This window comes from Labeo rohita, chromosome 7 (genome assembly GCF_022985175.1).
Source record: "Labeo rohita strain BAU-BD-2019 chromosome 7, IGBB_LRoh.1.0, whole genome shotgun sequence".
NCBI classification, from domain to species: domain Eukaryota; kingdom Metazoa; phylum Chordata; class Actinopteri; order Cypriniformes; family Cyprinidae; genus Labeo; species Labeo rohita.
This window is the reverse complement of record NC_066875.1, coordinates 33,192,534-33,204,391: the sequence shown is the minus strand read 5'-3', so window position 1 is coordinate 33,204,391 and position 11,858 is coordinate 33,192,534. Positions and strand designations below refer to the sequence as shown.

The 11,858-nt window shown below is 35.5% G+C and overlaps 1 protein-coding gene across 1 annotated transcript; it reads right to left on the bottom strand.

The window, feature by feature from the left end:
• Window positions 1-321: 321 nt before the first annotated feature.
• Window positions 322-7,256, bottom strand: si:dkey-181f22.4 (receptor-interacting serine/threonine-protein kinase 2). Its single transcript, XM_051113863.1, has 11 exons — window positions 6,931-7,256; window positions 6,417-6,570; window positions 5,953-6,102; window positions 5,732-5,868; window positions 5,605-5,654; window positions 5,377-5,517; window positions 5,205-5,290; window positions 3,914-3,982; window positions 3,550-3,688; window positions 3,276-3,449; window positions 322-1,316 (listed from the first exon to the last, which is right to left on the bottom strand). Exons 1-11 carry the CDS (start codon window positions 7,071-7,073, stop codon window positions 1,012-1,014), a joined length of 1,548 nt encoding a protein of 515 aa, XP_050969820.1. The 5' UTR covers window positions 7,074-7,256; the 3' UTR covers window positions 322-1,011.
• Window positions 7,257-11,858: the final 4,602 nt, after the last annotated feature.

The following is an 11,858-nucleotide window of genomic DNA, read 5'->3' as shown; positions in this document are numbered from 1 at the left end:
CAACTAGAAATTTCACATCAAAGGCATTTCACCTCTCACATTGCAATGTGAGTAAAGGCCCTATAGCGAAGACCATTCATGCCCTTTGAAAGTAACCAGTGTAATGATCACCCATGCAATTAGACAGTCTGTGAGGAGGTATGCGGCATGGTACTGACCTGAGTAATACCAAGTAATAGCTGTTCTCCAAGAAATGGATCTTATGTAAGAGCTCAGGTCAAATGCTAAAGGGACACATACCGCTAAACAGTGGTAAAGACGCAACTGTATGGATTACATAACATTTAATGACATTTCTTACACCATGTTTGTTTTGTCCATACATGAATGTTTTATTCTTTTTTTTATTTTTTGGTTATGCATGTCATGCTACAAACTGTACATAGCAAATACAAAATAATGTCTTGTTGCAAGATACACTACAATCAGAAACTACTGAGTCTGTTGTGCAACATGCACAATTATAAGTCTAAAATAAAAAATAAATGCATCCCTGGAAAGTGTAGTGCACACAAGATAAATGTGGTTATAAATGTGTAAAATTTCAGAATTAACAGCAATTGAGAGTGAAAGCTGACAAGGAAACATTAAGTAAGCATGTTTAAGGGAAACAGCCCTACCTTTCACAAAGGTTTAAATAATCTGTTTTTGTGCTGTTGTTTTTTTTTATCTTCACAAACAAAGAAATGCAATCAAACCACTATTTGCCCATTCATCAGAACATCATCCTCAAAGGCATTTGACTAATCACTTCAGTTTGAGAACTAGGAAGCAATGACATCGTCAGTACCTTTTATAATGGGTGTTAATTTGATGAGATTTATATATCCAACACTAAAAACACTAAAACTGCATAGCAGCATACCTTTCCAGAGAGCCTGACCTCTCTTCATCTGTTACACAGCAGTCTAAACAAGAACACACTAACATATTAATGGCACATTACAGTGCCATACAAATTTGATATCAATCTGATATCAATTGTTTCATGTGCAGTTTGTCTTTGTTAACTTAACCAGCCTGCCACCTATGGGTGGTCTGAGCATTTTCAGTGGACACTAAACCTAAAGTTGTGGCCACCAAAATAGCAACATTTTCGCCGAGGCAGGCACAGATATCGAGCAAACAGCGCGTGCGTGCGGTCAAGGTCAGGGCCGCAGTGATGATCTCGTACGTCTCTCGGGTCACAGCCTGTCTGGCCCGCAACACGTCAAGTACGTTGTTGAGTCGCCCCTCAGTCATGCAACGAACAATGGCCTCCCGTCTTTCTTGCAGAAGTCGGCAACAGCTCCTTCCCGCAGACAGTTGACATTTAACTACAGAAAAGGGAAGGATTGGAGCATATGATGACAGTGCATCCACAGAGTCAAAAACTAACACAAAGATACTATTTATACAGAATTGTTATGCTGTTCTATTATTATACGTGTTAGCAAAGCAGATCTGATCAATCTAGCTCCGCTCCTGTCACGGAAATAAATGACATTTTAAAATAGATTGAGATAGAAACCATTTATTTTAGTATTTCACATTATTACTGTATTCTGATCAAATGCAGTTGAAGTCAAAATGCAAAGTGTTAATTATTTTACCAAAATAAGAGGGATCATATAAAATGCATGTTATTTTTTATTTAGTACTGACCTGAATAAGACATTTCACAAAGAAGACGTTTACATATAGTTCACAAGAGAAAATAATAGTTGAATCTATAGAAATGACCCTGTACCTAACACTGTTTTGTTACCTGAACAATCCACAGCTGTGTTTTTTGTTTAGTGATAGTTGTTTATGAGTCTCTTGAGTTTGTCCTAAACAGTTAAACTGGCTGCTGTTCTTTAGAAAAATCCTTCAGGTCCCACAAATTCTTTGTTTTTTCAGCATCTTTGTGTATTTTGAACCCTTTCCAACAATGACTGTATGATTTTGAGATCCGCTCACTGATGCTTCAGAAGGAAACACGATGCCAGGGGTGAAACTTTTTGAATTCGAAGATCAGGGTAAATTTCACTTATTTTGTCTTCTGAGAAACATGTAAGTATGTTCTGTAGCGTCTGAAGGGCAGTACTAAATTAAAAAAAAATATTATATTTAGGTAAAATAAGAAAAATGTACACATAATCATTCTGTTCAAAAGTTTTCACCCTCCAGCTCTTAATCCGTCATATTTTGTTCTAGAGCATCAGTGAGCATTTGAATCTTATGTAATAGCTGCATATGAGTCCTTTAGTTGTCCTCAGTGTGAAAAGATAGATCTCAGAATCATACAGTTATTGTTGGAAAGAGTTCAAATACATAAAAATGCTGAAAAACCAAAGAATTTGTGGGACCTGAAGGATTTTTCTGAAGAACAGTGGACAGTTTAACTGTTTAGGACAAACAAGGTACTCATGAACAACTATCACTGGGAAAAAAAAAAACAGCTGTGGATCATTCAGATAACAACACAGTATTGAGAATCAAGTGTATGCAAACTTTTGAACAGGGTCATTTTTTATAAATTCAACTATTATTTTCTCTTGTGAACTATATGTAAACATCTTTTATGTGAAATATCTTATTCAGGTCAGTACTAAATAAAAAATAACATGCATTTTGTATGATCCCTCTTATTTTGGTAAAATAATTAACATTTTGCAGATTCTGCAAGGTGTATGTAAACTTTTGACTTCAACTGTAAATGCAACCTTAATGAGCAGAGAAGATGCGCCTTTTTTTCAAAAACATTAAAAATCATACTAACCCCAAATGTTTGAACCATAGTGTATTTTTAAAAAATTGCCTTCCCTCTTAGCCAGTTACTTCACTGGGACAAAACCTTCTACACTACTTGCATTTAAATGAACAAAACAAGACTAATTCTGAGAAAAACAAAGCCCTCTAGGGAGGAAACACACTGGACACAGATAAGGCATGAGTGGGGCAGTCATTCAGGAAGCGAGTGAGCACAGTCCCACAGAACTGCTTACTGTGCACATGTAAAGGCCCAACACAAAGAACTGATGCATTTGCTGTGTCCACGTAGTTATGCCAACAGTATGTACACAATATGTACACAAAGCTCCTCTAGATTTATTTAGCTAAAATACATCAGCCAATTGAGACTGATAGAGAGCAGAGCTCTTCCAGATGGATTGAAGTGCACAACAATGGCATGTTTATGTTCTTGGTCCAAACTCATATGTTGGAAACGTGCGGGACAGGAATGGAGAGAGTTAGAGGGATTCAAAAACGTATACTGTTAGGACATTTTGGAGACAGAACTAATTTCTCACCCTGGTTGCCAGCGTTGTGTTGTGGGTTACTCTGAAATATCGTTGTAGGGGAAACACATGGGGACCTTAAAGTTGTAGAGTTCTGTCTCTGGGGAACTCTGGGACATCCATTATTCTGAGTGAAACCATGGTCACTGCAGGAGTTATTGGATTGGACCGAACTTTTGCCAGTGTCTATAAAAGACATGAGCAGGGAAAATTAAATTATAAGACGATTTATACTAATAAAGTGATAACATGTATACAAAACACTATTAAATGAGAGCTCACTAACCCCTACAGCATCCAATCTGAGGACAACCTCTTGTTGCCATTGGCAGAGGGGCCTTTCCTTTTGCATGTACTGGCAGAGTTTCATTTTGTGGAATCACCTTGGAAGTCCAATTTTTTGTGGTACCCTTGCAGCTATTGTCCTGTTGGTGTTAAAAGACAGTCAGTTGTCAGAATCCAAAAACTTTAAGACGTGTTATATTTGAATGTTATTTATTATGCAAACACACAATACAAAATATAGCACTAGCTGAGTTCCTGCTTAATAATACTAACATTATGAAATAAAAATGCGAGAACATTTCAACACCAAATCAAGTCAAAGTAAATAAAAACCAAGCTCAAATTAAATGCACCAGTTGTCTTACCTCTAGGTTCTGTAGCTCAATAGGCAACTCCCAGGATGAGCGCATTTTACAGCTCAGTAGCCTCCTCTCCTGGTAAAACAGACAAACACACATACACAATTAGTCAACTGTTTAAATTCTTCATATCTGTATTAAAATGAACTGAAATACAGGAAAAAAATCAACATTATGTGGAGTCCACAATCACTTGTAAAAATGCTTTTAGTTTGAATTTTTATAATTTTTGCATTACACATTATATTATGAGCATAAAATTTGAGTGAAAAGTTTATTTGAAACTTCTTAAATCTTAAATATTTATTTTTCTTCTTAAAGAGAACCCTGGGTATTAAGACTTGTATGCGTAATGTAATGTGAAGTTGAAAACCCATAAAAGATTTACGTTATTTATAACATCTGCATTTTTATACATATTTTGGACTATGGGGGACGCCATTATTTCAATGAAGTAAAATTGTTGCACTCGGTGAGCCACTGGCACCACCTGTTACTATTTTTACTGCAAAACAACTTGGAAAATAAAATACTGATACGATGCCACATTGTGCAGCTTTTGGTTGTGATTTTCAGTTGAAGAACAACAAGACGAGCAATGTAAGTCTTCACTGCTTTCCGAGAAGTAAGAGGAGAAAAGAATGGGAAGATGCTTGTGGATGAATAAAACTTCCTAAAGACCCACGTCTTTACTCTTTCCACTTCAGCCCTGATGCCTTTAAGGCTTTTAGTAGATCACAGCTACTGAAAGAGGTTACAAACGGCAGAGACAGGAAACGCTAGATGCCATCCTGGGAGGGTGTAAACATGCCGACACTTGTCATAACGCCACAGCCACTGAAGGAGTTTCTCAGCATGGATTTCATTCAATTTGTGTAGGGAAAATTGATGGTACGGCATTTGATTTAAGCCTAGGCTTGTATCCATCGCCGCCTGTGTGGCCGTTGTATCAGTATTTTATTTTCAGATTAGTGTTGCAGTAAAAAAAGCAACAGGTAGAGCCAGCAGCTTACTGAGTGCAACCATTTGATGTCATCGAAAAAGTAATGCCACCTCCATAGTCTAAAATATGTATAGGATGTGGATTAATGTGGATTAATGTGGATTTTTTAAGTAATGTAAATCTTCTACGGGTTTTCTACTACATATTTCGGTAAGAGAAATCCTTTACATTATATTAAGCCTTACAAGTCTTAATACCCAGGGAAATTCTAAATTTGTAGAGTAGACTCTGGACCCCACTTAATAAATTAACCAAGACAACTTTTATTCAGCTCATTAATCATTAGACAAGTACCTTGCATGTTTTCAGATGAAGAACAGCTTCAGTGAAAGTCTGTGGATCAAACACTGCTAAAGTTGTCCTTAGAACCACTGCACACTCTATATAAGTAAAACATAATTAATGATTAAGTACAATAGATAACATCTCTAAAATCCATACAAAATTTATTTTCTTTTGAACTAACCTTCAGCTGATGGTCGTTTTTGTGGATCACTGTTCAAGCATCTAATGATGAGCTGGGTGAGGGCATGGCTTTGAGGTGTCATTGGTGGCAGAAGGTCAACCTCCAAACCAAGCTCCAATTTGCTTTGAACCTGATCAATACCTGTAAGGAAATAAATGTCTTAAGGCAGAATGAAGAATGAAAAATCCATCTAGGTTACCCAGATACATTTAAGAGATGATGCCATACCTTCACATGGATGCTTTCTATTTAATGTTTCCCACATAAGAACTCCAAAACTGTAAAATCATTAAAAAACTTAAATGAACTCAACAGTTCCAGTTGAAACATTTTGAGGTAATGTAATGCACCTCACCTATATATGTCAGCTTCCACAGAAGGAACAGCACCTTGTATGACTTCAGGCGACACATAAGCCAGATCTCTGTAACATGGCCCACGGCCATCAGAGGCAAGCGAGTGCATGTCTATCTCTTGACCCCAGTCACACAACTAAAATGCAACACATATTTTAAAAGTAAGAAAAAAATGCACAATATAAATGTTTCTTTATAAAGGGAATTTTTAAGGCTATACCTTGGCATGGTACTGTTGGTCAAGAAGAACATTGGTGGCTTTCAGGGCTCCATGAGGCAGCGGAATGGCATGGAGATTAGCTAAACCTTCAGAAACATCCAAAAGGATCCGAAGACAAAGAGCCATTGAAAGCTTTGGCAACACATCTGTCTAATAAAAGCAAAAATGTATGTGACTTTCAGCTGTAGCCTCCTATCAAATGACGTGTAGAATGCAGATTCCCGAAAGTAAGAGCTATATTACTAAAATGCCAATGCATGTACTGGAATGCTATTCATCCACTGGCACTATTTTTAGAGCCTAGGGGATTTCCACTTTCTACTTTTAAGAAAGGTCTCTTTATCTTCTAAAAGCAATCACACTTCCTATTTTAGATAACAGACTCATCAGGTGTGTTAACACACCTGTCTTTGTTAAATAAAGTGTATTATTTATTTAAGTTGTGTACTTTTTAACTAAGTTACCTCATGCAGTAGTGAATGTAGAGATCCTTCAGTCATCCAGTCCCACACCAGCCCAACCAGCGAATGAGTTGTGTACACACCCAATGGGATTAGAACTTGCTCAGAACACACCTGGCCCAACATTCCTTCTTTCTTTAACCTGTCAATCCATTTACTGAAACCACACACACACACACACACAAGGCACTTAAGTTTTGTTTTCCATTGTTTGCTTTGGGAAATACCCTATTGGGCATACATTGCATAATGCTTGTACATGCAATTATTCCACAAAACACTGCAATATTTAAGTTTAATTTGATTGTTTATTAATATTAACATTAACTATTACTATTCATTAATATTTTATAGGCTTCATAAGTATTAATTGTTAATTTTCTACTAATTAATCCATATTACTTATTACATATTCATTGTGTTAGACTTATATATACATTTTTATTATGCAAACAGCAGTAAATAAACGTACCAAAATAATTAGTCACATATATGATTACGTGAAAATGCAGTTTACCTATCCTTGATTAACTTGACAGCCACTTTGTGTCCTGTCCTCCCGAAATGTCCTCGCAAACACGCACCTACACTAGTTCGGACTAAAACTACATCGCGCAAGTCTTTCTCATCAATCGTCTGCAGATGAGTGGCCTGAGCCATTCCTCTGGATCGAGTCGGTTTCTGCCCTGTTGGGATGCTGAGAGACTACTCAACAAGATTCATTTGCTGTCAAGAATTGAAAATGAAAGGAATCAGGAGCCCGGCCCCAGATCGCGTGCTCATGACACGTCGCTTGTTTACGTCGCATCCTATTGGCTGTTGGGGTCACAGAAATCCCCGGCTATTTTTAACAAAGTCACGTAGTCTTAAGTAACAATTGCGGTTTAACTAATAATTGATTGTGGGCCTGAAAGGACAGCATGTTAAGTTTAAGTGTGATACACAGAAAAGTAATTGCTTGCTGGTCTCTTTTTCCCCCATGCACTTAAAGGAGACAAAACAGGTAACATAAAATTTTAAACATATGCTAAATATATTAAGAGTGAAGTTAAATAAAAAAATAGTTTTGAAATTGGAGATATATTTAGTTTCAACCTTCATATGTCAAAACACACTACCAGCCAAAAGTTTTTGAACCGTAAGATTTTTAATGTTTTTTTAAAGAAGTCTTTTTTTTGCTCACCAGGCCTGCATTTATTTGATTCAAAGTACAGCAAAAACAGTAAAATACTATTTAAAATAACTGCTTTCTATTTGAATAGATTTTAAAATGTAATTTATTCCTGTGATCAAAGCTAAATTTTTTAGCATCATTACTCCAGTCTTCGGTGTCACATGATCCCTCAGAGATCTTTCTAATATGCTGATTTGCTGTTCAAGAAACATTTATTATTATTATTATTATTATTATTATTATTATTATCAATATTTAAAACAGCTGAGTATTTTTTTCCCCAGGATTCTTTGATGTAAAAAAAAAAAAGATCCAAAGATCAGCATTTACATAAAAAGCTGAAATAAAAGGGATTATAGAAATTAATACTTTTATTTGGCAAAAATGCTTAAATTGATCAAAAGTGATGATAAAGTCATTTATAATTTTACAAAAGATTTTAAAAGATACATGCTGTTCCTCTGAACTTTTAATTCATCAGAAAAACCGGAAAAAAATCTAGCTGTTTTCAACATAATAATAATATATATATATATATATATATTTTTTGGCAAATCAGAATATAAGAATGATTTCTAAAGGATCATGTGACTGGAGTAATGATGCTAAAAATTCAGCTTTGAAATCAGAGGAATAAGTTACATTTTAAAATATATTCAGATAGAAAGCAGTTATTTTAAATAGTAATAATATTTCAAAATTGTACTGATTTTGCTGTACTTTGGATCAAATAAATGCAGGCTTAGTATGCAGAAGAGACTTCTTTAAGAAAAACATTAAAAATTATTTTTAAATGGAACATTTAGTTTTTTCTTCAAATGTAACATGTGAATGTTTATTTTATTTTTAGGAATGAATGAATGAATTTATTTTATTATTTATTTATTTACTGAAATATATGGAGGGCAAAATTTATATCTCGGGAACATATCGATTATTGGATAAACAGATTGGGGAAAATTAGTGTTGTAAGTGTCACCCACTAAATCGGGGTAATGTAATGGTAAAGTGTCATTGGTTTGGTTTATGAAGTCATTTTAATAAACACTAACATCTTCACAATGAAGACTGCCACTTCTTTTTTAGTAATCCTCACTTCTTTTTTTCTCTTGGCCCATTTCTCTTGAATGTAATTACCACGTTATTAACATCATAGTCGATTACATATACAAAATTGCTATAAAAGAAAGACAACAAGGCAGGGGAGTGGAAATACACTGGCTATAGTTATTAAATATTAACCACTCAGCGCTCATTTATTGCCATTTTGAGTAGCCTATACATTGCTCATGTCTAAATTGCCTCTAGTCATAACGGTATCACATGGCTAACATATGCTGCTTCAACAACTATGGGGTATGTGAGCTCATCAGTGTGACTCCATCTTTCTCAATAAAAAAAAGCAATTTCCTCTTTTTCTCAGATGTCTGCCGAAATTGCAAAAAGAGGTGTCTCCCACATGCTTGGGGGTTTTCTTTGCAAGGCTAAAGTTTATAATAAAGTCCATTTGCTGATCTCTGCCCAACGTGACAAGTGAATGGGAAGTGATATTTCTATCTTACAGAAAAGGGGATGTCCAAAATGACTGAACGTACAATAGAAAGTCAAATCTTGTGAGTCATTTATTGGTTTATCACTTTCATACTGTGTAAAAAAAAATGGTCATTTACTATTATCTTATTACATTGTTTAACTGTTTTACTGTATAGATTAAACATTATTGTATATAAGTAAACATTTAAAAAGAGGTATTAAGAATTTATAGCGATGAGTTATATTCTGATAAATTCTTATAATCTGATAAAACTTTTTATCCAAATGATAATGATAATGAAAATATAAAAAAAATGAAAGAGATGAAACCGATTACAGATGCAATCCACGTTAACATTTTCATGCTATTAGATTAGTCTTGCTCCTTTGATGTCTTGTCATCAACCCTCACTTATTAAATTGAACAAATACCTCAAACAATATTAATATGTTATATAGTTTTATATATATTATAAAAGAACTGCATATATGTGTGACATCATACATCTAGATTCTAGAATGCACACTTCTCATTATTAATCCAGTGAAAATGTAGTGATTACTCCAGAGTCAGTAAAACCCATATTATGTAATATTCCACAGAGAAGCTGCAACACAGTGAACAAGTTGTAAACAAGGCGGTTAGCTGACAATTAAGCTGAACAAAGGGGAACTTTCACGCAATGCCCATTATGTTAATATTTTCCATAGAACAACAGAATGCGATACAAGGCTCATTCCCAGCATACACCATAAATACAGCAGAACATTCAAGCAGGTCGTCATCAATTAAAAAAATGTTATAAAAAAATAAGTTAATGTAAGCTGGAACAAAGACTTTTAAACTTGTTGTATTGCATGTATAATAGTTGTTGTTACAAACATATTGTGCATTCGTTATGTATATACTGTATGCTCTAATGTACCAAAAGTACTTTCATGTCTACTTGTTGGAGCAACTTATTCGTCCTTATTCGAAAAACGACTGATACATTTTATTGGTGGTGGTATGATGCTTTTAAGATATTTTATCTGTTAAGGTGACTGGAAAACTCATGAAAATAAATACTAATGGATGGATACATAAAGTTCCTGGTGGAAATATGCTTACGTTCACAAGAGCACTGGGACTTGGATGATGGTTCATCTTCCAAACCAACAATGACCTGGAACATTTATCAAATATCACAGCAAATCCCAGACTCAAATCCCAGTGATATCTGTGAAATGAATAAAAAACATTGCTTTCACATAGAGTCCCTATCCGATTAAAACTTGAATATTTTAGCGTAGAAGAACAGGCAAAATCCCAGTAGCAAGACTGATAGAGACTCAGCCGTTTCCTCCAAACGTAATCCTGAGACTGCACCTCCAAACAGCTACCACCAGAGTTCGCCTCTCTCAACACAATGATCATTTTTAAAGGGATAGTTCACCCAAAAATGAATTAATTGGTAATTCTGTCATTAATTACTCACACTCATGTCGTTCCAAACCCGTAAGAAATTTGTTCATCTTTTGAACACAAATTAATATATTTCTGATGATATCCGAGAGCTTTCTGACTCTGCAATAACAGCAATGCAACTGAAACGTTCCCAGGCCCAGAAACGTAGCTGTTAAAATAGTCCATCTGACATCACTGGTTCAACTTTAATGTTATGAAGCTACGAGAATACTTTCTGTACGAAAAGAAAACAAAAATAACGACTAAATAATTATTTAATGATTTCTTCTCTCTCGCCATTTTTCAGGAGAGTACCAGGACGCATGCGTGTGAAGCAGCAAATAACATGCTCGAAAAGATTACATTTACATTTACATTTATTCATTTAGCAGACGCTTTTATCCAAAGCGACTTACAGGTGGGGAATACATCAAGCGATTTGTCCTAAAAAAAGCAAAACGACCTACGAAGTGCTCAAAATACCATATAACAGGCATTGTTCAAATAAGTACAAGCTAGAAAGGGAAAAGAGTAGAAAAGGACATTTTTTTTTTTTTTTTTTTTTAAGTCAAGTAGTGTCGAAAGAGATGGGTTTTCAGCAGTTGCTTGAAAGTTGTTAGGGAGTTGGCATTCCGGATAGCGGTGGGAAGATCATTCCACCAGCCAGGAACGATGTAAGAGAATGTTCTGGAAAGTGACTTTGTGCCTCTTTGTGATGGTACAATGAGGCGTCGCTCACTGGCGGATCTCAGAGTTCTGGAGGGAGTGTAGATTGGTAGCAATGAGTGGAGGTAGGCGGGCGCCGAGCCTGTGGTTATTCTATAAGCAAGCATCAGTGTCTTGAATTTGATGCGAGCTGCAATTGGGAGCCAGTGCAGGGTGATAAAGAGAGGTGTGACATGGGCCCTTTTGGGCTCGTTGAAGACCAGTCGTGCTGCTGCATTCTGAATCATTTGTAGAGGTTTGATTGTGCATGAGGGAAGACCGGCTAGAAGAGCATTGCAGTAGTCCAGCCTGGAGATGACCAGGGCCTGGACAAGAAGTTGTGTGGCCTGCTCAGTTAGAAAGGGCCTGATCTTTCTAATGTTAGAAGATGTTTCTAAACAGTAAAAGATGAACCCCTTTAGGTGCTAAAGTGCTATATTGAACTTTAATGATCATATAAAGAACATTTTAAATCGTTTTTTAATATATTTATTATTTTTAGAAACATTTTTAATAATAATATTCTTATTTTTTATTTTTTATGTTGGGTTTTTACCTATCTTTCTGCCAGGTTGTATACAATATG

What these genes read in the sequence shown, in the direction of transcription:
- si:dkey-181f22.4 (XM_051113863.1), bottom strand. Translation starts at nt 7,073, where the DNA reads ATGGCTCAGGCCACTCATCTGCAGACGATTGATGAGAAAGACTTGCGC. An exon ending in ACCAACAGTACCATGCCAAG is followed by an intron (nt 5,869 to 5,952) that starts GTATAGCCTTAA and finishes GTTGCATTTTAG; the next exon opens with TTGTGTGACTGGGGTCAAGA. An exon ending in TCAGATTGGATGCTGTAGGG is followed by an intron (nt 3,450 to 3,549) that starts GTTAGTGAGCTC and finishes TGTCTTTTATAG; the next exon opens with ACACTGGCAAAAGTTCGGTC.